Raw genomic sequence first — 27,982 nt, 5'->3', positions numbered from 1 at the left:
AGTTCTAGTCTCCTGACTTTTAATAAGATGTAAGGTACAGCCTGAGCCTTTCAGAAACTTAGCTCCACAGCAGGAGTATCTTCAAGTATTTTCTCTTTGCTTCTCATCTACTTGTGGTGGCTTTTGGCAGGGATGACAAAGAACTAATGAAAAGAGACTGAAGAGGATGGGTCTGTTCCTGTGAAGACAACAAAGGACAAAAATAAAATCTATGTTCCTGAAGTATTAAAACTAACCACTGGCAACGCAGGGTGTTTTTTGCTCTTTGTCAACTAACAGGACTGACAAGTCATCAAGGACAAGGCCCTCTCTGACTCTATCCTTACAAAGCCTACAGCAGAATCTCCACTAAGATTGTGGGGCTTGTGGCAGGCATCCCAGGGCAGGGTTGTGTGTCTCCCACAGGCAACTTGTGAAGCAGATGTTTCTCTCCATCTCCCCGGCTGTGAGCAAGGAAGCATGCAAACCCAAGCAAAGAATAAGAGAAGGCATTGGTCAAGTTCAATCTTTGTCCCACCTGGAAAGAGGATGAGCAGGTTTCCATTCTCTAGAGTGGATCAGAAGCCAGGTTGAGACTGAAAAACTTGGCACTGAAAAGGAGTCAGGCCCTACAGTTAAGTGAGCATGGTGTGTTGTTTCCACAGGGGGGAGGGCTGTGGAACTGCAGGAAAAATACCAGGAAAAGGAATGTATTGACTTGAGCAAAGTATACTTGCTGCAAAATGCCAGGATTAGTGGTTGGTGCAGGCAGCCCTTGCTTTCTGTAACACACCTCCAACTCTGTCAGAAGCCAGGCACCTCAAAGCTCTCACTTCAAAGCTCCCTTCCCCTCAGTTTAGCCAGTCAGATGCAGGAACTCACTCTTACTTAGCACTGCTAAATCACTTCCTAACCTGAACCTTCAGTCTTGACAAGTTTCTTGACCGAGGGCCCTTGCCTGCTTCTCCCTCCCTCTCCATGCTCTTGAGAACCATGTTGGTGACAACAAAAGAGGTGTTGGGCTCTCACCTCACTTGCATGGAGCACTGTAGCTCATCACTGTAGTTTCTTCTGGAAGATGAGAAAAAAAAAAAAAAACAGTGCTGGTGAGATACAATTGTCAAAAGCCCACTGAAGCAACCCAGGATTGTGCCTCTGTTTCTAGGAGAGGCATTCCCTCAGCTCACAGGCTATAACTCCTCTTCACTGTGACAGATGAAACTTCTGATATATGTCAAAGACTGTGTGCAGCTAGTCCTGATTCACTCAGGCCATAGGACTTGCAATCCTTTGAAGTTGTAAGTCCCAGACAACTCAGTAACAGTTACAGATTCCTCATATTCTGAAGTGACATGTCAGTTATGTTAGCAATCCCTGACAAAGTTCTAGCTTTTCCTCCCATTAGGAACCTCAGAGAACAGAGGACAGGTTGTTTTCAGTGTAATTCTTCTGAGGGGGTCCTCACTCTTCAAAGCCATCCTCTCATTATGGCTCTCTGCCGCCTCCTGCAAAATTAGTGTATAAAAGCATGGTTCTGAACTCCTTCCTCCCCTCTTTTTGGGAGAGTGAGATCCTAAGTGGATCCACATGACAACTTTAAGCTTGAGAGTTCTGGGGCCAGAGAGAGATGTATCTACCATTTTGAACCCACGAGGGTTAAGTCCATCACTAGGGAACTTCTAAGGGAAAGTTAGATATGCATGTCAGGGATGGTATTGTCTTAGACTTGACAGCTTCAGAAAATTCATTTCAGGAGCACATATGGGTGGTTTCTACAGCCCATCCATCATCTCAGCTTACCTGGCATGTAGTAATCATAGACCTTGATATTAGCTGGCTTACGATCCTTCACTTGCATGTCCTGCTGCATCAGCAAAGTGTAGGTGTGAGGCTGTCTGGTCAGCTAAAACCAAGAAATGCAAGGATTAACAGCCAGAACCAAAGAATGGCTTGTAAAACAATCCCTTCCAGCTGCCCTCACTCCACTACTCTGTGGAGACCTCACCACTGTGACATATCTGTTCTGCTTTTCAGTCCATCTCAGAAATTTCTTTTATTTCACATTCTCTGGCCATCTCCTGTTTTTGGTCACTAACTTTTAGTCGGCTCATGAGAGACATCAAACCCACAGAGTCAATGTACATTAGTTATATAAATGCAGTTCTACTGTTCCCAACCAATCCCATATTCCCATCCAGCTCTGCTCTGAGCTCCTTTGTGCATCTTGGTGCAGTGGCTGCTTTCTTATGTACAGCCACATTACATCAGCTCTTATTTCCCAGGCTGACACAACACTCATCACTAAACAGACAAACATAAGGTGTGGATGAACATCTGCTGGCTGACAGTAGTTACATGACCTGTTGTCGACTGCATTCTACCTTGTGCTACCTGTCAACCTCAGCTGACATCTTTCTGTGTGCTGCTTTTCTGCTCTGTGCTGTAGATGTAACAAAAGCAGAACCTCTGCAAGTCTGATGCATCCACTCAACAATAACTCACTTACTAAGAGGCTAGCATAGTTCAGCTTATTGACAACTGGAGATGAAAAATCACAGAAATGTAGAAGCACTCCTTAGAAATTCTGAAGTTTTAAAATTTATGCCAGGACTTGTTTCTGGTGCTGGATTGGCTGTTAGTGTTGATTAATAAGGCCGTGGAGCAAGCACTGCTGTTCACACAATCATCTGGTTAAAGTTTTGTGGGATCTTGCTCCATGAACAATCCTGGATGCTCCCTGCTACATTCAGGCTGCTTAAGGGCTTTCTAAGAATTCAGGCATGCTTATATTTATTAGATGGGTCCTACTACTCCTTCCCAGTCCTAATCACACTGTAAATGGACTTTCAGCAGTCTCTGAACAGTGCCAATAGATATGGGCATAATGTCAGAGTTTTCACTCAAGTAGAAGTAGAGCTCTACATCTGAACTACTGCAAGCTGACATAACACATTTCTCCAGGTCAACAAATGTGACTGGTACATAGGAACAACAGCCCTAAATACTTAAAATACTAATGGAACCAAATACAAGAGTAAGTTAAAAGCTATATGGCTATATGTCAGTTGGTAGTCTTTAGTGGTGATGTTAAACTAAATTACACTCACTTCCTCCAGGTAGAGAATGACTCGGTCAGCTTCACTTTCAACTTTCTTCACTAAAGGCATTTTCTTTAGCTGAAAATAGGGGAAAAATTTCAGAAAGACTTTAACAGTAAGCAGAAATATTCAGGGATATTTGTCCTTGTGACAGCATGGGCAAAATGTTCACACAGCCAAGAAAGCTCTTGGGGTAGGGGAAGGCAAGGTGCTGCCTGGGAGACATTTTGGGTATTAAGATTTCTTGGGAAGAATAGAACCATATTACTCTGCCCGAAGGAATGATCACAGTTATGTGTACATGGACATCCATCATCACTCCCATCCCAGCTGGACAGAAACTCACAATCTCACCTCTTCCAGTGAATCTGCCACAGGCCTGTATCCAGACAGCAGCTCCACTTGGATCAGGACCATGTTGGTGGACACACGGTTCCCTGTGTAGCTGCAGCAGGAACCCAGGGGACAGCACTAATGTTACTTTCTGAGGCATAACCTCCATATACTCCATCCCAACTTTAGTACTTGGGTGGAGGCATCTCTTTTTCTTCCAGTGTTTCACCTGTAAGTATAGCTGTTCCTCTACTGTAATAAATCTCTGTGCCTCCCATGATTTTTCTTTTAACTGTGCTGGGCTAAGGAGAACTAGTTTCTTGGAAGGATTCTGGTGTTACCTTCTCTAGACATGGCAGGGGATACCACATCCTCGACTTGCTCTCTTGACAATTCTGTCCCAAGTCAGGCACAGAAGTACAATAGAGGAAAGTGAAGTGACAACCAGGAGCAGAGGAAGAAGTGTCAGCAGCCAGTCACATCACCAATGTTTTGAGACTTCGTCCTAAAAAGGTCTCCTAATAAGTCTTGGGAGAGCTTGAGGTGACTGGCATAATAATTACATAGGACTATAGCCTGAGACATCACTGTGGGGCCTTGTACCTTTCACTCATCTGAGGAGAGCATAGTTAAACGAATACGGACATCTTTGCATTTGGGCCTCACAGTGAAGGGGAATTCTGGCTGTCAGAAAAACTGGTGTGGTGCCAGAAGCCTCTTAGCACAGGGATGGCAAGGGGCATCTGAGTGTGTCCTACCGAGCATGAATGGTGACAGGGAACTGGATGGAGTTAGGTGCAGTGCACTCTGTTTGCACAGACAAGGCAAAAGTGGCGTCACTCCTCAGGGGGGGGATGTGGTACCGCAGGATGGCCTGTCAGGACAGAAAGACAGGCAGTCAGAACAGAAAGCTGACAGAGTATAGAAGGTTTTTTGCTGGTGAGTAGCCTTGTCTAGTGTTTGCCTGCTGAAAACCATGGGGTGGAAGCAGACATCCTGCTACTGCGCTGCTCCTGCTGATTTTTGTTGGACTTCTTGGAGGGGAGGTGCAGCTCTGACTGGGTGAAGATGATCCAGATTTCATTTGTGCAATTGCTATGCCTTTTCTGTAGGATCCCAGCTGCTCCTACCAGCCTTGAAGCCCAGATTCTTGCAAGTCACTGCAGCAGTCTGTTTTCAGTCTTGGCTAAGTAGGAAGGTGAGAAGTCCCTTGGCTGTCAAGACTTCCTCCAGATAGATGTTTCCTTCCTGGTTGGGCTTACCTGTAGGTAGAGGCACCCATGGCCCTGCACATGCACAGTATAGTCCTGGGGAATGTCTGGCAGCTCCACTGTCTGCAGCAGAAGGCGATTGGTGTTGTCTATTTGGATGTTCTGATTGAAACCCTCAGAGGAGAGAGAAACCTGAAGATTGGGGCCATCCTTGCTGAAGGTCTTGGTTGCATAGAGAGCCAGGGCTTCCAAGGCAACCACTGTGTCCTGAGGGAAGACACACATTGGGGAAAATAAGATCTCTGCTTTTCTGTGCATGCTCAGTCCTTAGCCTTTTCATCCCTCATACTGCAGCTACAGAGCACTAAGGGTTGAGGTTCCCCCTTGGACTTTAGTGTGGGCTTAGCTCAAAGGAATACAAATATTCAATCTTTCCCAGTTCCCAGGATCTGGAAATCCATACACTTTTTTTACCTTTTATATTGTTTAACTTTTTCCTATTTTTCTGTTTTTACTATTGGCTGTGCTAGAAGCCATTGCTCTCCCAAACCACAGCTGATTCTGGCAAGTTCTGTGCTGATGATGGATGGCTCAAGGGGATTACCTGTGTTGAAGCAAAGCCTCCATAAGGGTTTTGCTGCTTGGTGAGCCAAGACACAATCTGGGATGCCTCTCTGATTTCATCTGAAGACAAACTTGACTTTGAAAGGTGAGCCATGAGGATAGTAGATGTCAATTCCACATCAACAGATGGAGCCCGATACCAAGAGAGGGAGTCTTCTTCCTGTCTGGACTGTTGACTCCAGAATATTTGATCATCTAGGGGAGGAGTGGAAACTTAAGGAGTGTGTAGCTATATCTAATGATCCTGGAGTCTTACTTGGTCCCTGTGTCTTCATACTGAGTGAACATGAACACTGGGACAAGATATGGGTACATATATTCTTATTTGCCCAACACACCCTGAATTTCACAGTAAATACCTAGGTTTGCAGGCTAGGAAGGAGCTCTGCAACATCCGTGAAGCTCCTGTGGTTTGGATAACTGTAAGACCAGGACTGTGACATCATCCATAAAGCAAGTCTGCCTCACAGTATGGATATAGTCTGTAATATCTTGAAAAACAGAGTCTATCCAAGACTTGAGCTTCCCTCAGAGTCTGACAGTGCCCCCCTGCTGCCCTGCATTCTCTTGGTTGTTCAGCCCTGGGATCTCCACACAGCTCTGACAGTAGCCATCTCTTTCCCATAGCCTTTAGTACCTGATATAATGGCTGCCTTCTCCAGTCTATTGAGGATTTTCTGCCTGAAGGCCTTATCACCTGCTACTGCAAAGGCATTTGCAGCTAGTGCCAAGCTGTAGAGGTTGGGACTGCCAGTATCAGCATTGACCAGATCCTTTATACATTTCAGAGCTTTTGACACAACTGGATCCTAGAACACAAATGAAAGCACAGCAGTTGCTGGGAGGGTGTGTGTGGAAGGAGTAATCTGCAGCTTTGATGTGTACAAAGAAGGCTGGAAACAGGGAGAGGACACACAGGGAGAAAACTCGTAACAAACCCCAGTGTTCACAAAGGCAGGGTGCCAGAGCACTGACTGCCGAGGGGCTGCACACCCTGCCCATCCCTGCCACCAATACTTACAGAGCGTGGCATCCCTGAGTGCATGAGAGCGGTGACGATCACAGAGCTCAGTCCCAGTCCTTCCTCCACTGCACCCTGAAGCCACGACAAAACACAGAAGAGAGGGGCTAACATGAGAAGGGAGAGGGAGAAGTTTTCCAGTGGCTTCTGCTCTGCAAGCAAATTCCCAACCAGCACAGGCAACAGTACTGGTCCTATTCCTGTGCTGAGGAAATGCCAGGGCTAGGATCTGCTCTTGCAGGCCCTGTTTGCTGAAGCATTTCTCTGCCACAGTGCCCCAGGCTCCTCTGAATAGCTGATACCCTCCCTCTGCTGAACCCATTCCCCTTTCCTCTCCCCTGCAAAACTTCTAGTAGCAGATTTCAGTGCCAGGGGAAATGATGTTCTTACAGCCCCACTACAAGGTGGCACCTCACTTGAGGGAGAGGACAGTGGGAAGGGTATGGATGAGCAAAAGAAAAGTTTTCGTTTGCAAGGGGAAGTGAAAAGGAACCATTCTCTTCACTTGCAGGATTATTTCTGTGAGGTCCTGTCCACTGAACTGATGCTGGCTTCACTTTGATGGTACTCTGTGTGTGTCTGTGCATGCACAAGTGCTGTGCTTCTAAGTGCAAAGGAAACATCCCTGGCAAGGTGAATCTCATGTGAGTGGCTGACATCAATCTCCATTCACTTTATTTCTGACTCTGTGCAGGGAGGACTCAGATTGAAGGGAGAAACAGCAGCTCAATAAGGGGAAAGGAAAGGAAGCTAAACCTGTTTACCAAGGGAGTAGCACAGATCTTAAAGTTCTTTTCCAACAAAAATGATTCTCTGATTCCATAATGAACAGCCAGGACATGTCATACCATACCATCAGACCATTGTTGAAGAGTTTCCCCACACTCCTGAAGCAGCCAGATGGAATCTGACTTTTAATCAGGGCACTGGCAGCATCCTTTATATTCTGCTCATCTATGTGGATGAACTCTCGGGCTTGGCTGAAGGTCTTGAGGACAAGGGCAGTAAGCCTAGAGCCAAGGAAGGGAGAAAAAAATCAAACTGAACCAGTCAGTGATGCCCATCTCCAGTAGGAGGCAGGAGCCTCTGTCTCTTCCACTATCTTATCCCTGCAGAAATGCCAGGAGCCTCTGTGCAGATGGAGAACTGGAAGCAATGCATATGAAATAGATGCTCTTGAAGCTTGAGCTCAGATCCATTTGCAGCAAGAGGATGTTTCACAGAAAAAATTCACTAACAGTTCAATGCTTCCCCCAGACCTCTGCCAGCTCACTCAGACTCTTTTCCAATCCTGTTTTGGCACAAACCACTCTGGAAAACCTGGAAAGAAGGCATTTTAGCAGCCAAGTTTTCAGAATTAGCCTCAGTGGGTTGCCCAAACACAATCAAACAGGGGTTCCCCAAGTCAGTTCATTGCATGTTTTTCTTCCCAAAATTCTCAGGAGCAGTTTCTGTTCAAAACTCCGTGCCTCTATACTCCTTCAGTGTCTCCAGGCCAAAATCCAAGCCAGCATGAGTCTGACCAAGTCAAGCTGTTGTTCCTCAACTGTGTCTGGATATATCTGCTTACCATGTGTTCCCTGGCTCACTTCCTTCCCCAAAGGCACTGTATGAGCCATCTGTGTGCTTGTACAGGAGCTGCCGCTGATATCCTGTAGGAAGAGGATGTGGGCAGTGAAGATGCTCTGTGTCTGCTGCCTCCTCAAGTGACAACTTGCTCTGCCAATCATGCTAAACATTACAGAGAGCATGGTCCCTAAGGAATTCAGCAAAGAGCTTTAAGAGGGGTGCTGTGTACCCCTTGTTCAGCTGGGACATAGCTGCCTGATTTACACTGTTGTAACTCCCATGATGTTAGGAAAGAGACAATGCACAAATCCTGTTCAGCACCAAGGCTCTACTGAGATCACTACCACACGTCCTACTGTAGCAGACATTGGCTGCTTAATAACCCAGTCTGAGCAGAAATCTACTCACCACTTTCCAGATAGCCAATTGCCTTCTGTTTGATTTCTGGAGTCAGTTGTCCTGTTTCTTCAAGGTATCGTGTGATAAAGACATTTGGGGCAAAATGAACCATGTTCTGCTCACCACATCCACTGGACATCTGAAGGAGCTCATCTATGTTGTCTAGGGCTGTCCCCAGAATATCACCTGTAGGAGATCATTACAATTTTGTGAGCTTTGCATAATCTTGCATGTAAAAAATTTTTGGTCTCACTCATCACCTGCCAAGGCTGGTCTCAGTTCACCTCTGCTCACACTAGGGTGATTTTAATGTCTACAGAGTGCTATAGGAACACTGATATGGTACTTGTCTATCTTTCTCTTGGTTGGGTGAAATTATATATCCATCTGGCCTGGTGTCACTTGTATAAGAGAGATGAGATGCTTCAGGTCCCAGTATCACACCTTGCTGTACACATTACCTTTTGTTACTCTTTGCTAAAGCAGACAACGTGGCACCAAAAGAAAAGAATCCTGTGGGGAAAAAAATCTTACCTGCCAAGACCACTCTAAATCTCACCTAAGAAAGAGATGTGGGCTCTCTCCGACCCAAGGACCCTGTTCTCTGGTACAGTGAAAGTGATTTTTTCTGAAGCTGAAGTTCCTGCAAATGGCAAAAGCATCACACCAACAAGAGGTATGAAGGAGGTGGTAGACCCACAGATATCCCCAGGGGATGATGTGAACAAAGCTGGGATTATTTCACCAGTTGGTGAAATCAGCATTCAAAAGAGAGGATGGCATAGAGACCAAGCTCCCCCTCAATTATGAGTGACAGTGATGTGGTTAGGCAGTGTCTTGTTGCTGCCAGGAGCTCGTTGTACTGGGAAGAGCTGAACGGCTTTGCTTCCCCATAAAAACTTTAAAATCCCTTACTTTAGCCTCCTCAGGGACCTCCAGATAGTCCTAGAGTTGTTCACAGACCACATTACTTCTGTTTGATCTCCTTGTTCTGTGTGCATATATAGCCCCAGTGGCAAGACAGTCCCTGTCTGTGGGGTACCTGCACCTACCTTTAGGGCACAGGAGTGAGGTCTGGGTCTTTTCCTCCAGTAGCCCTTCTGCCTGATGGGGAAAAACCTGATTAGCTCAAAAGGAAGAACAGCAAAATGAAATAACAGCTGCAGAGCACCCCATCTTCCTGCAGACTTCCAGCCCTTCCTTCCTCATGGGACATGCAAAGGGTCTCACAGATAATTCTCTTTGCGAGCAGTTCTAATGTCTGCATTCCATTGAGTGAAGGTGCTCAACTCATGCCTCAACCTAACCCATCCTTGGAATCAATCCTTGACCAGCCTCCCTGAGAAACTTGCTTATCTTGCCAGCTGACTCTTCCTCCCCAAATCCACTCCCCAGGCCATTTTGAGCCTGACCCAGTTCTGACAACATCAGGAGCCTGAAGCATGCTCTGACCTTTACCAGCAGGTGTTTAACCACTGTGTCCTTCCCTCCAGACTCTGGCACAACAGCTTTAGTCTCTGTGCAAACATCTTCCTGGTCCATCACCTCAGCACTGACAGTGAAATTCACCTTCCCTACAGAATAAAACAATAAGAGGCCGGTTGGCACATCCGTGCCTACATTTTAGTTTGCTCAGCCTCAGGCTGCTCACTCATGCCTCACTCACCAGGCCACTCTCCATTACAGCCCAGCTCTTGTTTCCTCAAGCAGCTCTGCCAGTGCCTCCCACTCCTGCCCCTCCTGTGTCCCCTTACCTAATGTTGTAGCCTTCACATTCCAGAAAAAAGTTTCTGATGAATCAGGACACAGACAAATAGTGTATTTGACATTTGCATGCACAAATTCAAAATCCCTGGAGTCCATTAGGCTAAGCTGGAGCTAGAGATGAAACAAAACGGAGGCTGGGTTACAAAGCTGCTGCTGTGTTTTTCCTTTCAGCTCCTTTATCCAAAGGTCATTCAAGCCCAGAAGCCCAGGGTGAGTATGACACAGTATCAGTGGGTCACCAACATGGACATCACAAGTCCTGTATGGGTTAAGGTTACGGGTTGAGCTGGACAGAGATGGCTCTGCACAGACCTTTGTGAAGAGCTTTCTTCGTGTCTTTTACCCACAGCCCTTCTCGGGCAGGTCTCTGGCAGGGAATTACTATTACCACACATCCCCTTGCCCGACAGCCATCCTGAAGGGAGCCACTCACCACCATGCACTGCTTCAGGTAGCTGAAGACTTTGACTTTCAGGGGAAATGACTCTCCCCGGAAGACAGAGTATGGCAAGGTGGGTTCCACAAAGAAGGGTTTGAAGCTCCTCAGGCTGGTGGTCTCTGAGATTCCCAACCCGAGGCTCTCTGAGGTGCAGAAAGTCATGGCCCTCCAGTCTGTGATACTGTCGGGTACTGTGACAGATAACTCAGCAGCCCCTGAATCACTGGAAAGAGAGCAGAGCAGATGTCCCCATCCATCTAAAGATTCCCCTTAGGAAGATAAATGCAGAAGGACTATGAACAGGAAGTGCATGTGAAGGTGTAGGGATTACTAGGAAATAAGACAGAGTTATGGGAAGGATAGCAAATAGGTGGGCAAAGACAGACAGAATCACAGAATGTCAGGGGTTGTAAGGAACCCTGAAGATCATTGAGTCCTACCCCCCTGCCAGAGCAGAACCAAAACTAGGGCAGAACACTCAGGAATGCATCCAGATGGGTCTTGAAACTCTCCAAAGAAGGAGACTCCACAACCTCTCTGGGGAGCCTGTTCCAGGGCTCTGTAATCCTTACAGTAAAGAAATTCGTCCTTATGTTGATGTGGAATGTCCTGTGCTCTATCTTGAATCCATTGCCCCTTGTCCTATCACAGGGCACAAATGAGAAGAGGTTGTCCCGTCCTTGACAGCCAACTCTCATATATTTATACACATTCCCCTCTCAGTCTCCTCTCCAGACTAAAAAGCCCCAGCTCTCTCAACCTTCCATCATAAGGCAGGCCGTCCAGTCCCTTAGCCACCCTCATAGCTCTCCACTGTACTCTCCCAATTAAATCCCTGTCCCTCTTGAACTGGGCAGCCCAGAACTGGATTCAATACTCCAGGTGAGGTCTCACCAGGGCAGAATAGAGAGGAAGGAGAACCTCCCCCAATCTGCTGGACAAACTCTTCTTAATACACCCCAGGATACCATTTGCCTTCTTGGCCACAAGGACACACTGCTGTCCCATGGATAATTTGTTGACCACCAGGACTCCAAGGCCCTTCTCTATGGGGCTGCTCTTTAGGAGATCATCTCCTAACCTGTACTGATGCATTTTGTTATTCCCACCCAGGTGCAGGACTCTGCACTTGTTCTCGTTGCACCTCATTAGATTCTCCTTGGCCCAGCTCCCCAGTCTGTTCAAATCTTGCTGAATGGGCACACAGCCTTCAGGTGAATCAGGCAGTCCTCCCAGATCTGTATCATCAGCAAACGTGCTGAGAAGACACTGTCCCATCATCAAGGTCATTGATAAAGATGTTGAACAGGACTGGACTCAGCACTGATCCCTGGGGAACTCCACTGGTCACAGGTCTCCAGGAGGACTCTGAACCATTGGTCACCACTCTTTGGGCTCTATCGTGTAGCCAGGTCTTAATCCACCTCACTGTCCATTCTTCTATCCCACACTTCCTGAGCTTGCTCAAGAGTATATTATGGGAAACTGTGTCAAAAGCCTTGCTAAGGACAAGGTAGACAACATCCACTGCTCTCCCTGCATCTCCCCATTCAGTCACAACATCCCAGAAAGCTCTCAGCTCAGTCAAGTATGATTTCCCCTTGGTAAATCCATGATGGCTACTCCTGACAACCTTCTTTTCTTCCATGTGCTTAGAGATGACCTCCAGAATGAGCTGCTCCATCATTTTTCCAGGGATGGAGGTGAGGCGGACTGGTCTGTAATTGCCTGGATCTTCTTTCTTGCCCTTTTTGAAGACTGGAGTGACATTGGCTTTCCTCCAGTCCTCAGGCACCTCTCCTGTTTGCCATGATCCCTCGAGAATGAAGGAGAGTAGTAGGGTGATAACATCAGCCTGGTCTCTCTTCACTCTTGGCTGCATCTCATCAGGGCCCATGGACTTGTGTATATTAAATTTGCAAAACTGATCTCTAACTCAGTCTTCACTGACCAGTGGAGAGTCTTCCTTCCTCCAGGCTTTTTCTTTTATATCCAGGAACTGGAAATTCACAAGCCATGTGTGACTTCATGAGAGGCAAGTGCAAACCAGAATTTGCTTCTGCACCATGCTGCACCTTAAATTCTTGTTTTGTGTGAGCACACAGGGCTCCCAAAGGTCTATGTTATACATCCAGCCTGTGTCAGGGAGTATTGTGTGAGTACTTCACCACACTACTATGCAAACTCCCACAGCTCAGCAGTCATCATTTTAAGTGTTACTTACAGAGCTGCATACACGGAATTGAATAGAGTCCCTGCCCTGAAATAGGCATAATCCAACCAAATGAAATGGAGAGGCAGAGATCCTTTTATACAGATGGAGTACATTGGCACATGGGAGAATTAAGGAAGCTGAGATGTGTGGATGAGAGAAAAGTGGATGTAGTGTAACAATTTTAGCAAGGCCTTTAACACAGTCTCCCACATTATCCTTGTAGCCACATTGTGGACGAGACCAGGTGAGCAGGAACTTCACAAATTCCAGCTGTTTGCTGATTACCTGTGGCATCTCTCAGGGATTAATACTCGGGCAAGTACTGATCAATGGCTTTATTAATGACCAGCACAACAGAACTGAGGACATTCTCAGGAAGATTACCAGACTAATGTGCTATGTATTAGCAGCCTAGACTTTGTTGGGAAGGAGTTCTGATATGCTGTAGTGAAAGTTTGCTATTAAGAGGAACCTTGACAAGCTGGAAAAATCTGCTTGAAAATGAGTAAACACAAAATTCTGTATCTGGAATGGACTAACACCATGCAACAGTACAGACTAGGCAGTTACTGCCTAGTAAGCAGCTTCGCAGAAATAGAGGTGGTAGTCCTGGTGGATAACAAGTTCAGCATGAGACAGCAATGAAGGCCAACTACTTTTAGATTGTATTAGGAAGACTGCAGCCAGTGGGTTGAGAAAAATTATTTCTCCTTCTATTCCTGCCCTGTCAGCCCACATGTGGAATACTGTTTACTGCCTTCGAGCACAAGAACAATATTGACAAACATGAATGCATCCAGTGGAAGACTACCAAGGTGGTCAGGGAGCTGTGGCACTTGGTGTACAAAGAGAGGCTGAAAGAACTGGGGTTTTCAAACTTAAGAAGGCTAGAAGGAGATCTTTCTGCTTTCTACAGCTACCTAGTTGTATGGTGTAAAGACGATGGAAGCAGTCCCTTCTGAGGTGTGTATTATTAGGATGAAAGGTAACAGACACAAACTGGAGCACAGAAAATTATGACTTGAGATAAGGAAAAAAAAAATAACATCAGGATGGTAAAACAGTGGAACAAATGTCCAGATAGTCTATGGTATCTCTGGGGATACACCGAACTTAACTATAGCAACTCAACCTGCCTTGCACAGGACCTCTGCGCAGGACTTCTCTCCTACAGAAGTCTCTGATTTTCAGTTTCCTGTGGTCATTTGGAAAATCTCAAGCTGAGCCAGGAGCAGAACCAAAACTCTGTTGTCCTTATCCATTTCTTTGTGGGCACAGAAGGCAATAAGGACCTGGCTATGCTCCTGCTCATTCACTCTCCACTGTGGCTGGTAGGAGATTTAATTAATGTGGGGCCACAGCCCATAATTACTCACTTGATGGGAACCAGAGTCCAGATGAATGTTTCTGGAAACCAGGTACGTACTGGCCCTGCCTCGATACCCAGCTCAGTGTGCTCTGCCTCAGCACGTTCAACAGCAACATCCATTTCTGGCTCCAAGTTGTCCAACTCTGCCAGCTCGTCATAAGCTATTGGGAATACAATCATTCATTCAAAGACAGAGTGTCTGTGAGATCAGGATGGAGTTCAACTGGAAAAAGTTAATCTCTCCATCCTCCTCACTCCCACTCCAGTCCCTCTTGTACTCTCCAAGATGCCCTCAGCTTCTCTATTGACTTCCATAAGACAACCCAGGGTACCATGTGGATTCTGGCATGTGTGTGAGGGACTCTACCAGCTTACCAGCTTATGCTCTCAGCCCCTGCAGAAAAGCCCAGTGCCAATCTTTGTTCATTCTCTGGTTTCCAGCAAGACCTTTCCTAGTCTTATAGACATATGTTCCTTCTGAGGTAGCTGCCTCATTTTCCCCTTTGACCACATTATATCCCTCCCAGCCAGCAGAAGCTTCCTAGCAGGGTCTTCCCATCCAGGCAACCCTCACCCCCTCCAGTGCACTAGACATACATTGATGTCAGGCCCCTTCCCCTCTTCCCGTGGTACAGGTCTCCTGTTCAACTTCCCACTCATCGTGTAAGCCATTCCCAGCACAGTGCATGTTCAGCTGCCCTTGTGCAGCCTGTGTGTTACCCATCACTTCCAAAGAAACAGGATAAATTGAGATGTACACATGTAGTCATAGTAGAAAGTGGTCTGGGTGCGACACTCAATCGGAGACTTGATTTTAAGGTTGGTTAAAAATGTTAGGCCTGAATTCTGGAGGAAAGAAGGGGACGAAAAGAAGGCAGATTTCAGTGGAAAGGGCAACATTATCTGAGCATCTATCTCTGCTCTAGCCTCCCAACTTATCAGCCACCCCATGTTGCTGTACCTCAGTTTGACCTGAAAATTTAAGCAGGGAGAGAATGCAAAACCACAGAGCTTTTAAAGAATAGATCTAGCCCCTTACCCCAGAGGAGACGCTCTCCAGTCAGGACAGTGGGGGTGACTATTTGCCTGTGCATGTCCACATGCTAAGTCATTACTTGAGCACCACGTTTTGCTGCTCATCCTCACACAGACTTGTTCTTGTCTTTCACCTGCAATTCCTTTCTACTAGTCTTTCCCTCCTTTCCCCAGTTCCCCTTTACTCACAGGTACTTCACTTTGACAACCTTACATTTTCTCTGACTCAGGCTGACACTCCTTTCTCCGTCCTAAGAAGTCTGAGGGGCTCAAGCTTGGAATAAACTGGGACCTGGGTTCTAGGGATCTTCTCAATCACTAGGGATTTATCAGGCTGGGAGCATGGAGTGTCTTAGTTCAGGAGCTTGGCAAATTCAGAATCTGGAGTTGCAAGCGTTTACAGGAAAGACAATCTATGAAGCTACCCAGGGCTGACCTGGGATGCAAAAAGGCTCAGCTCTGATACTTCAGGTTTTCTGGAAATTAGGTTTACCTTTAGAAGTTCATAAACATCTGGTTGGGACACTGCATAAGAGTATCTGTTGTACATGAATGGTGACATGGTTCCTGGTGGGGGGGTGGCCTCAGAGGAACCAATGGTTCCTGGGCTCTTGTGGATACTACAGTAGTCACTATAAAAATCTAGAAGGGAGCTTGGGTGTTCTTGAGAATAGCTGAACTTATTGTACACCTGTGGAGAGAAAAAAAAAACAGTACAGGTCAGTGTGAGAGGTTTTTAGTATCTATTCTAACTAACTTTTTAGCAAAGTTTTGCGTATCATCTATTCAGAGATTTTCTGTGATGGCAGAGGCAGAGGCTGGAGCCTGCCTGCTGCAAAAGCCCAGCCCCAAGGGGTTTTGAGCTTCATGAAGCTAGACGTTTACAAGTTTTTACAAGCTTTAGATGCATAGCACCAGAGAGGAGCATAAACCCCTTTGGAGTATGGCTGCATAGCTGTGGCCACTTCTAGCTCATAGAATGTACCCAAGAGCTCAATGCAAACAGTGAGGACACCTTCCCTGTAAGAGTTCTTAGATAGATAACTTCTTGTCTGACTGAAGGCACATTCTGAATCCACCAAGACAGTGTCAAGAGGCAATTCAAGACTCCTCAGACCCAATTCATCCCAGGTCTAGAGGACAATGGGACCCTCCCACTGCTAAAGTATCACTTACAGTCCAGTCTGGGAATGGGAGAACTGTCTGGTTTATGTGAGCTGCAACAAAGACATGGAGCCTTTCACATATCAGACATTTTTTTTAATCCAACATCTGGGGTTTTGGACTACTGTCATTAATTGGTTCAGGAGATGGAAATCTCTGGCCATCTGGCTGCCAGTGTGGCAAAGGAATGGACTGTAAATTTAGCAAGGATGTGCTGTAGTTGGGGCTGTAGCTGGGATTGACAGTAGGTTATTCTAGTAGATCCTTTTTGTGAAGGCTGGATATTTTGACTGGTGTTTGATGTTGGCTTTTGTTTTTTCTCATTAAGCCATGTGCTGTCCCTATTCAAGTACCTGTTGGTATATCCACTGTGCCTTAATAACCAGTGAATATACCAGGTGCTCAAAAGGCATCTCTTCAATATTATCAAGGCTCAGTGCTACAGGGACTCACACTATCCCTGGATAGCTCAGCCTCTGGCCTCAGGAGCAGGACACTCTGGTCTACAGCCCGGATGCTACACAGGGAGCCTGGTGCAGCCTGCAGATGGAGATGGACAGATGATCCTGGGAGAGCCACTGTGTCTGAGAAGCCAAGCTTCACCTGAAACAGCAGAAGAAAGAAGGACTGAAGACATTTACAGAGGAAGGAAAGGGGACACTGTGGTTACTGCATTCTGGACATCTATTGGAAATCTGGAATTAATTACCTACCCCTCAGCCTACCTACCCCCTTTTATTTTGTGTGCAACTTACATGGTTCCTGAAGCACTTGGAGACTTTCAGACTGAAGGTGTCAGCTGCCACTTGTCCCTCAGGGAAGGCAGTGTAAACAAAGAGGAGAGCCATGGGTGAAATGCGTTCAATAGGCAGAGTGACATTGAAGGCTCCACTATACTGACCTGAAGAGAGTAGGAGAAATAGAAAAAGTATAGGAAGAGACAGGAAAGTCTGTCTCCAAGGGTTATGCTTGCAATACCCTTATCAATTACAATGCTTCTGTACGGTTACTTGGATAAAAATTTCCAGCTTGCTTCTGGGGAAGACCACAGCTAGACCAGGTTGTAGGTTAGTGTCATTTTGTAGCAGTGGCCTTACATCATGAGGGATCTTGGCAAGTGTGCACTTGGAAGAGAAATTACTTTTCATCTGAGTCCATCAAAAAAGATCATGTGAGTTTTCTGATAATTCCTTCTTGGTAGATAAACTCTGAGAATTTTCTAATTCATTTGGAAAAAAAAAATGAGGGAAGCTGAAACACAGAGGAGACATGGCACATTTGCCATTTCCTCTTGACTTTTAATGCTATCTCTGTTGTTACCTGTTGATGTCAGATATTTTTTCTCCTTCACCATTTAGGAAGGAAGGGCTTTCCTGTTGGCCCCTTAATTTTTTTCCTGGTATTTAGATGCTCTTACCTATTGGTGGATCAAGAAGAACTGTTGTTTGCCCGTGATGCACAAGGGATCCTCTGGCCAAAACCTAAAGGGGAATGACAAGAGCAGAGGGTTGATAGTGCCTCTGTTCCATATCTCTTGGACAGTAAAGTGCCCTGTGCTGACACAGACCCGTGGCAAAGCAGTCAGTCTGTGCCTTGCACTCACCAGGTAGTAGAAGTCTGCACTGACAGCCCCATCCCCCAGCTCCGTGGCTTGGATGCGATAATGCACAGTGACCTGCTGCATGTCCCTGCAAGGCAGCATTGCCTGCACTGGCTGGATCCTCACAGAGCTGTGGCTGGAAGAGTAGAAGGCCCTCAGTGTGAGGGATGCAGTGCCATAAGACACTCTCACATTTCGACCACCTAAGTCCTCCGGCTGGGTCTTTGCCTGTGGCACAGAAAAGGTGGCTTGGTGTTTGAAGACTTCTTACAGCTCTCCCCACACCAAAACCAAGACTGACTGGACAGTAGGCTCTGAAGCCTCCACTTCCACCAAAGCCTGGCTCAGTCAGCCCCTTTCTGTGGAGCCTGACACTGACTGACCTGTATCTAAACAAGAGGCAGGGAGCTGTATGCTCCTAGACCTTGGGCTTAAGCTACAGCCTGAGTTTCTGCCACGCTGCTGCAAGCCAGATCACTAAAACCGTGTACAGTGGCTTATCAGTACCTGGCTCAAATCACTGAACCCTTTGCTTCTGTCTGGTACATGTGGGAAAAGTAGCAGCATGGATCTGCCCTGGTAACATATTTCAATATTCAGTGTTACCTTTCCCTGATCCATAAAGTTGAGCGGTAGAGGACAAGTGACCATCATTAGCATTACTCATCTTTAACTAATGACCTATCTGCACTGAGACTATGATATTGGTAATATCTTCTGGACTTCCAGCAAGGTCAACAGCCATCATCTAAGATACTGTACGCACTCTGACAGAGACAGAGATAGCCTCAAAGTACCTTGATCTTGAAATTTAGACAGAACATGTATTAGAAACCTACTCCTTTAACCAGAAAAGGGAGCCTTCCTCGTTCATGGGAAAGCAGATGAAGAACTTTTCTTTGTCAATTCCCCGTAGCTGGCATCTGTATTAAGCTCCTTCCACCCTGGATACCTGCTCTGCTTTAGACTGGCTTGCAGCAACTGGTTCTTTTCTAGCCTTCCTTCTTTCCCTCCTAAGTTTCCTGTCTCTTATATCCCAGGTTTCTCCTATATCTTTTGCTATGAGGAAACATAATGCAAAGTGGTCACTGACATTTTCTTCCCACATGAATTATAAAGTGTTTTTCCCTAGCCCTTTCATATCTTCCTGCTCCTTACCATGTCAGAGCTCTCTGTCCCTGCTCAGCCCCCTGAAGTCTTTTACACCTCAGACAGAGGTGCTAGGTAGACCTCAGTCAAAACTTCATGGGGTCTTTATCCACTGCCCCATCTTTCATCATGTTTCCTTACCCCTCAGGGACTGTGTGAAGCACCAGGGCAAAGAACTCTGGCTCTGATATGAGCTATTCCTCTTCCTTAGATGCATCATTTCACTATTTCATGACTCTGTCTCCCTGACTATACAGAAAAAATTACAAAAACTAAAGGTCTGAGGGATAAATTACTTAGCATTAGTATCCCATATAATTATTTATTAGCATTATTATCCCGTATAATTATTTGGCTTAACCTGCAGCAAAACTTTACTACTGTTGCCCCACGCTGATGTCTCTAAGGTGAAAGAGGCCATCCCAGTGTCATCTGTGAAGTAGGTCTTGGTCTGCTTCTGGCTGCCATAGGACACAGTAAGAATCACTTCCTTGTTCTTCAGGTGTGTCCCATTGGCACTTTTGAGTTCCAGCTGTAATGACACAGAGAGCAGTCAGAGAACTAGAAGCCTCAGGACCTGCCTCCTAGCAAAAGTTCCAGTTTCCCTCTATGCAAAGGGACTCTCCTATATTCCTTTAGCTTTCTCCTCCTCCCCATTTATGCAGCAGCCTCATCTGGCAAAGTCATATGCTTATCTTGTGATCACACTTCTGGGTTACCTCTATAGCAGCTAGCAGGTTTGGGCAGCTTAGAGCAAATGGAATCCTCACTACTTCTGTGCCTGCCCACCTATTTGGCCCAGCTGTTGGGCTTTCTGCATTTCTGAACTGTTCACTTACATTTCCATAGTAGGGAGCTCCTTGCTGATAGTAGTAGCTTGTCCCCCAGAACTGGAGAGTTGTGATATCAAAAGTGACCTTGCAGTTTTCAGTGGTGTTGAACTCTACCCCTGGGAAAGACAAGAGGTGCCTGCAGGTAAGTATCATGTATCTTAGCAGAGTCAGCAAGATTGGATGGATTGATGGACTGCACCATCACTCACAGGGGATTGCAATGTCTCTGTGTAACTTCAGGAGCCATTTAACACACACACACTCAGCAATAGTGCCTCCTACATTCTGACCCGCTAGAATGACAGCAGTCTGCCAGGAGGTCCCTGACAAATGCTCTTTCTGACTGTTTAAGATGGTCCTGCACACAGTTATCCACTTCCATCCTCCTCCTGTTCTAACAGCAGAGTCACAAGAAGACAATATTTTCCTTTGCCTTCACCACATTACTTTACAGTCTGCTGTCTTGTCTTGTGATGCCTGTCTGAAATCATTGCAGTTGTTTGCTAAGTAAATATATGTCACTGCTTTCAGCAAGGGGCTGCAAAACATTTTCTCGTAGGAAAGGGTTCATAAAATTTTGTAAGAGAGGAAAACTTACAGGATATTTAACAAGACTTCTGGACAAGTAGACTCATCTCCCTGTCTGGGAGGTAGACATAAATCTGATGAGGAGCTATTTATTAATGGTACACAGTCAGGGCTCGGGTTATCACTAGTTGCTCCAAGTCTCTCCTTATTCCAATGGACTTTCCTAAAATATGGTTTAAGAATAAAAGAATCTTTCCTGGTCCACCTCTATGGACATTTGTAGTGTGAACAGAAGATGAGAAAAAGAAGCTCTTGTCCATCTCTGCCAAATGAAGGTGACTGTCAGAGTAGGACAGCACACAACAGTTTGTGGAGGAGCAAGCATAATGGTAAAGCCCATCTTGCAATGGAGAACTCACATGTCCTATGTGAGTCAGACCTGGGAGATATGGTACCTGAGAACATCCACACAGCCAAGGAAGGCAAAACACTCTAAACATTTCACACCACCGGGGCCAGTGCAGAAAGTTCCATTGGTTCAATGGGAAGTCACAGGGATTGTTACAGATTACAACCCTAATCAAGCATGTTGCAGGAGTGTAAAGTGAAGTATTTTCAGGAAGAATAGAATCAGTTTTTGCTACCTGTTCCACTTTCTTTCAGAAAAGCCACAGCTTCCAAGTTGAAATCATAACTGTCACGCTTCTGCTGGTAGAACTTAATATTCACCTCAGTGGCAAAGCAGCCATCCTCATTTGTCTGGGGATATTAAATTGTATCTGTTAACCAATTACGAACTCACAAATACTACCTACAGTGCAGCTCAAACCCAAGACCCAGAAGTCTAGAAGTACATGACTTGAGTCAGAGATACTGGCAGGAAAGCTACTTCTTTTCTGTGGTGCAGTCACAAATAGGAGATGCTGTTTCATACATGTATCACATCTTTACACATTCACATATGTGCCAGTGGCAAACATGAGTTGTCACTTCTTGACAACATGACTTCTTCTGCAAGGGCAGGATTTATGTTTAAGGTATGTGCTGGGCTAATTAAAATACATAAACAAATATAGATACATTTACTCAACCATTTTCTAGAAATTAAGTAAGCAATTGCAGTTCACCACAGAGTTCACTTACTCATCTTTAGGGTTATTTCTGGGAAATAGAACACCAGGTTAAAAAGCGGTATTAAAAAGAATCCAGTGGAAATCAATCAATGTGGACAGTGTTTGTATTTTTGCCCTGCCACAGGTATTGCATTGTAGGCAAATCTGCAATAGTTATCTTGCCTACAGATACTTCTTTTGAATGTACCTAAGTGCAGTTGGAGAAATCATTCGAGGGGGAAGTTAAGGACATATCCATAAGTGCATATCTGATGGATATGCACTCACAGCACTCACAGCAAAGAGAGTGCTGTGTCAATAACTGATGCCTGTCCCACTCTTTCCTTTAGTATTCTTCCCTGTTTGCCACTGTTCCTCTGTTCTGCAGTGGATGTCCTATGTGCTCACCTCACCAGAGTAATCCTTACAAACGCTGCGCTTGGCTTTGGAAGATTTCCGATGGTACCGGATATGCTTACGGCACACTGCGGCCTTCACACTGCCCCGGACTGGTTTCCCATACGTGTACCTGGCAAACAGAGCAGAGAGGACTTATGCTCACATAGCGAAACACTGGCTGAAAGGTGAATAAAATCACCTTTTGCCTGTGGTTTGCAGCTCTACAACCCAGCAGCCTGCGGTGTCTTCATGGTTCATGAGCTCAGTTATGAAGTTCCAATGACTTCATCAGATTGAGACAGAAGGTAGTGGTGGGTGAATTCTCTCCCAGTCACCACTAGTCATACCAGGTAGTGCTAGGGGATATTGTGCTGGCCACAAGTTGAGTCGTTATTCCTTCCCCACTGGCACTAATCAATGAATCAATGCAGCAGGGCACATAAACTGTAGGGCACATAAAACACTCAGGGGATCCACTGCCACACATTCAAACTCACAGAGAAAAAAGCAGGTAGAGAAAAGTATGGAGAAAGGTGAGAATTCCTTAGCAAAGAAACCAGATTTTTGGATTTGAAGAGGGTTGGCAGAGACCATTAGAGGTCAGTTACTACTGATTACTGTGAAGTTTCCAAACCAGTAAGAATGCACCTTCTGCCACATTAGTCAGCTCACATGCCACAGACGAGGAGACGGAAGCTTTCTTCCAAGATGGTGACAACCTGAGGCATCTGGATGGAGACACTGAATTTGGGCAGCACTGCATGAAAGCAAAAGAAACGTCATTCAGCGAGAAGAGAGGGAGGTAATTTGTTCCAATCCTCCCCAAATTGTTGTTCACAGAAAAGAAATATCTCCTTTCATTCCCTGACAGCAATGCACCAGCAGCCCAGCCAGGAGAGCACAGAGAGGGTAGACAGCCTTTTTCTCCTCCACAGAGCACAGCTGTGAGACAGTGTCTCAGTCCAGCCACAGGACATGAAGGACATGAGAAAGCCAGGGATGATGGGCCTGAATGATAGCCAGGGATTTCTCCCACTGTCAGGCAGTTGGACAACTCAGGATGATGGCATAACTAGCCCAGATGCTGCATGGTCCATTCAGTTTTCTGTGAGGGGGGGAGGTGAAGGGAAGATACCTTTCCCTTCTTCTGTCAGCTCCCAGAGATTCTTACCATACTCCTCTACCCTGAAGGTATGCATGTAGTCAGGCATTTTGATGGTGTACTCTCCAACCAGTGCTTCTGCAGCCAGAGTGAAGGATAGATCCACAATGCCTCCCACAGGTGCAACATTCAGCCACTGTGCAATTTGGTTCCCTTTGGGGTCCTGTGTGGGCAGGAGTAGACAGTTATTTCCCAAAGTCAAAAGAAACCCTTTTGCAGGGTTAAATCCAAGCTGTGGCAGCATGGTCTGAGCACACAATCTCATCCTGAAAGCCCAGGTCTTTGACGCAGCCACAGTGCTCAGGTGAGTCTGAGCTCAAGGAGATCACTGATCTATCATGTTATTGTGGCCCCTACACCTCACTGACTGCTGCTAAACTACAGCTTACTACATGAGTGTCACACTAAAAGATAGAAATGACCCCTTTTAGAAACTCCTTTTATGATCTGAGCTGGTATAGCTCCCAGGTGAATCCCAACAGCACATGTGTCCCAGTATAGAAATGAAGATGTAGTGACATGAGATGAAAGGGCTTTTGGAGGTTTTGCTGCCTGTCACAGTCAGAGAATGACAAACAGGATACTCCTGCTGCTGGCTACTGGGAGGGCAAGATGCAGAACTCAAGCTGTGGTCATGATTCCCAACCAGAAAGACCTTAGTTATGAGTTGACAGGTGTTTTACAAATGTATGGAGCAAGCAGGAACTGTTTTAAAGGGAACAGCTTGATTGAAATACTACATTTGTATAAGCTGGCATAAAGCATTGGATAGGTACCTCAAAAAACGTGTTTATGTATTCATTGCTTGGTGGGTATGGCATGAAAATGTGCATTAGCTACTGCCAATTGCTAGTTGGTCTCTGCATGGGTTATTTCAAGCTCCCCACCACTTTCAGATATCTTTCCTCAGCTCAGGTGATTGCAGCCTGTATTTTACCTGTAATACTGGAACTAAAGTAATTGATTTTAAGGGCAATACCTTGAAAGCTGCTTCAGGAATTTTCTCTAGATGCATAGCCACACCACTAGCTGGCCAAACTTTGATTTTATGTATGTTAAATATAAAAGTGTCCTTAAAGAAACTTCACGATTTTCACAAATCTTCAATACACAGGCTAGAGGGACTAGAAATCCCCTGAACACTTTTGAAAAGTTTGCTGGACTGCTGTCCAGAACTGCTGTCCAGTGGCACTCATCATGTAGTGCAAGGATGTGTGTGTGATCAGAATCATGACACTGCAATACCAAGCTTACTTGCATACTAAAGAAAAGAAAAACAAGAATTCAAGCACTGTCCCCAGTCATTCTTAGGTAGCTGGCTTTCTGCATTTGCACCTCCCCACTATCATCTCCAAACCTGTGTCTTCCCTGAGATGAGAAGAGGTCACCACTTTCAATAAAGCAGGTGATTTACCTTCAGTTCCACAAGGCGGTGCTGTGGGAAGGAAATAACAATTACTGGTGGGAAGACTTCAGGAAAAGTTAACCATCCATCTGCTTGGCATTTTTTTTCCTACAACCATCCATGAGTCTTCCCCAAGCAATTCCCAGAGATTGCCCATGACCCAATAACATAATCAGCTCCTGAATTGCAGGTAGCTCCAAAAACTGTATGTAAGCACCACAAGCATCACTGAAAATAGATGTCCACAGACAGATCACCTAGCTGAGCCAAGTTCTAATACAAAAAGTATGGAGGCAGACCATAGTATTTTCAGACTTATAAAGGTTTGTCCCTTCTTGACTCACCGCTTCAGTGCTGGCAATGAAGTTCTGGTCCAAGGTTACAATTCTCAACTTGACTAAGAGACAAAAGAAAAACAGGAATTTAAAGTACAGAAGAGAGATGAAGCCTACGACTCATCCCCCTTGCAGAGCAGGCCCCACTCCCAGTGCTACAAGCTACCCCAGATTTTGTGGCCTGAGGAGCTCTTTTTCTCTCAGAAGACATGGCATTCTGTCCATACCAGTCTGCCCAGGTTTGTACACTGGTTTGTCTGTCTGGATAAAAGTCTTCTTGTCTGTGTGCTTGATTAGGACTTTCTGTGTCTTCTGATACTCTGAGTTGTCTCCCAGCACTGTGATCCCAATAAAAGCCACTTCATCAGGGTTTCCAACAGGAGGAGGGACCTACAGGCATATTTGTAACCATCATTCAGGTTGGATCCCCAGGTACTTGGAATAATGATTATGATGCTGCTTTTAAATGGCTCCAGTTTTTCTTTCTTTGAAAGACCTCACAGTACTTTTCAGAGTGTTTTCTAGAAGAGTAAAATATCAGTGGGGCTACACAGCAGAAAGGACACTGGCAAACCTATAGAGGCTGAAGCAGAAGATTCACTGCCCAATTGAGATGCTTCCCTGGCAAGACATGATTCTTTTCCTTCCTGCCCAGCAAGAGCAGAAGTCATGCACTATCCGATCTACTGACAACCTTTGAAAATATCTTCCTCACCTGGAAGCTTGTGCAATGAAAGAAGGTGAGCTGAGAGATGGACTGAGTGATCAAAGTCTCATTCCCAGCTCTGCTTTGTAAGGTTACTGTCACATGGATTGGGATTGCTTGTTTTCTGCTGAGCTGGAGGCACACAGTCTCTGAGAAGGGGTAGTATAGCTGCGATGGCATTGCCACAGCATAATTTCTATTAAAAAGGAAAAAGGAAAAAAAGTTAGATGAAACTGATTTTCTAAGAGGATGGGTCTTGTCTTAGGGTTTGAGTACTTCCTAATAGGACTTCTAGTCTCTTCATTCCACCATCAATATGCCACTGGGACAAGATCACACCACTCATCTCTTGGTTCTGCAGCCATTAACACTGAGTCTGTGCTACATGCTGCATGCACATGTAAAAAGATCAAGTCACTCCTACCAAAACTAAAAGTCAAAATAAGGCAAAGAGACCTCCCCATGACATTCAACTGATCCTGAAACTTCAGCCTTTTCACTGAACCACACTACAGATCATTATCAGTTTGGTTGGTTGGTTATCTGCCTTTGGACTACCAGCTACACTGGAGCTCAGATCCAATGCTATGCGTGAGGAACCTGTCAGTGTCCTGACATTCTGTTCCAGACACAGATCCTCATGAGTACCTTTTCAGCTCCCGACACTCCTGTCCTCTTTGCTTTCCTGTTCCAGATCTCATGCCTCTGTGGCTCCTCTCCTATCTGTGCTCATTGATAACACCAAGAAGCTGTTCATATTGTTTGTTTGGTTGTTTTTTTTCATCTTGCACTGCACTGTGGCAACTAAAACCAAAAAGCAGACAGAGAAACTCTGCTCACTGACTTCTCCTGCTTTCTGCCTCTGAGCAGGTTCAACCAGCAGCATGTTTTGAGTTGCAGGAGAGCAGGGCCTGGGAAAACCAGAACAGCAATAGGCAGAGATATGGCCTACTGGCACTTCTTAGCTGGATCTCAGCACCCTGGCTAGAGGAAGTCAAAGTCCAGCCTGCCAAAAGCCTTGGGTGCTTTCACACTTGAGTATTGTAAAGCTGCCGTGAGCTGCTTGTCTGCTGTTGATAATAAGGGATCCAATAACAGACAAAAGCAGCATCTTATTTTCCTACCTAATTTGACTCAAGACACCTCACCCCCTGCCACTATGCTAGAGGATAGGATGAGAGCTTGACCCTCCCATACCTCTTGCTCCTTAAGACCCTTTACTCTGGAACATTTTCTTACACCTCTTTGCCCTTGCTTTCTAAACTATATAAGTATGAGAAAGCATCCCCGACGCTGTCATTCAAGGATCCCAAGAGTCCATCTGGATTACTTTCTCATTAACCTACAAAAAAAATTGGTCTACATGAAAGACAGCAGGCAGTCTATTGAAGCAAGCAGTGTTTCCATTAAGCAAAGCTTCATGCTGAAGGTAACAGCGGGAAACAAGTAATAGTAAAATATCATTTGAGCCAGAACTATGTCATCCTATGAAACATGTCCTAGATGTAGAGGCTATACTTCCACTGGAAAAGACTTCTAAAACTAGACTTGTGCATGCCACACTACACATGGCAGGAGGGAACCCAGCTACAACCAACTGACACATTTCCCACTGTACCATTTAATGTTTGAACACAGTCATGTTTCTGTTTGCATTTATGTGATGGCTGCAAAAGCAAATGTCTCCAGAAAGCAAGAGCAAATTCACAAGCCAACATTTCACAGCAGTGCCTACTGTAACATGACTTGCATTCCCAATAAAGTATAGAAAGTGAAGCACTGCTGGGGATTGTCCTGGCTGAAGGTCTGAGAAAAGGGATGGAGGGACCAGATAGCCATCCAAACCAAAATGAACACAATGCTTTACAAAGAGCATCCCTATTAGATAACTTCCCTGGTTTGTAAAGGCTTTGCACCATAAAGATTCGATGGTGACCTATGACTCCAGAGAAAAAAGCATGCCCCCAAAGGAAATATACTCTAGAGCACAGCAGGAAATGTGAGATGTTGGCAGGTCATAATTAAACACATGCAGAAAGCTGGTAGAGTTGCTCTGAATGAGACCTTACAGAAATGCGTGGTTTTTATCAAAGGCACTAACAGGAAAGCCAGGTACCAGAGAGAGTGTAGGGGGAAGGTGCGTTAGAACCAAGTGAAACCTTAGGAATATGAGAAACTATGTCTCTCTGGTTGTACAGTCCTGGTCTTAGGACTTCTGTCCTTTCTTTCACACTGCCACCCCCCAGGATTCCCCACAGACCAGAGCAAGTAGGTGAAGCAGCTAAAGTTCTTACAGCATCGCAGGTCTTTCAGCCATGCTAGGCAGGAGAAGGATGCTTCCCCACAGGAGAGTGATGCTCCACATAGCTGATTGCAGGTCGAATGCCTCCACAGGAAGCTGAGACTCTCCTCTGTCCCCACTTCACCCCTGCTTCTGCTGCTTTCCTTCTTCCCTCTATCCCTCATCCAGAGCTGAAGGACTATGAAGCTCCTGTCCTGACAGGGCTCCTGTCTCTCTCTTGGCTTTGAA

The 27,982-nt window shown here is 45.7% G+C and overlaps 1 protein-coding gene across 1 annotated transcript; it reads right to left on the bottom strand.

The window, feature by feature from the left end:
* Window positions 1–8: 8 nt before the first annotated feature.
* LOC115599667 (alpha-2-macroglobulin-like protein 1) lies at window positions 9–27,957 on the bottom strand. The gene is made up of 36 exons (XM_030465147.1): window positions 27,747–27,957; window positions 25,462–25,648; window positions 24,974–25,136; window positions 24,756–24,808; window positions 24,421–24,441; window positions 23,016–23,169; window positions 22,517–22,601; window positions 21,854–21,974; window positions 20,978–21,092; window positions 19,812–19,921; window positions 19,334–19,504; window positions 17,827–18,051; window positions 17,641–17,704; window positions 16,979–17,124; window positions 16,677–16,826; window positions 15,553–15,750; window positions 14,783–14,870; window positions 14,032–14,185; window positions 10,435–10,663; window positions 9,989–10,112; window positions 9,687–9,808; window positions 9,287–9,338; window positions 8,794–8,877; window positions 8,244–8,420; window positions 7,837–7,918; window positions 7,120–7,276; window positions 6,267–6,341; window positions 5,883–6,054; window positions 5,226–5,440; window positions 4,673–4,888; window positions 4,169–4,284; window positions 3,432–3,522; window positions 3,087–3,155; window positions 1,780–1,882; window positions 1,009–1,050; window positions 9–178 (listed from the first exon to the last, which is right to left on the bottom strand). Exons 1-35 carry the CDS (start codon window positions 27,815–27,817, stop codon window positions 1,010–1,012), a joined length of 4,401 nt encoding a protein of 1,466 aa, XP_030321007.1. The 5' UTR covers window positions 27,818–27,957; the 3' UTR covers window positions 9–178; window position 1,009.
* Window positions 27,958–27,982: the final 25 nt, after the last annotated feature.

This window comes from Calypte anna, chromosome 1 (genome assembly GCF_003957555.1).
Source record: "Calypte anna isolate BGI_N300 chromosome 1, bCalAnn1_v1.p, whole genome shotgun sequence".
NCBI lineage: Eukaryota > Metazoa > Chordata > Aves > Apodiformes > Trochilidae > Calypte > Calypte anna.
Note: the sequence above shows the minus strand (reverse complement) of the source record. Positions and strands in the feature narration are given on the sequence as shown.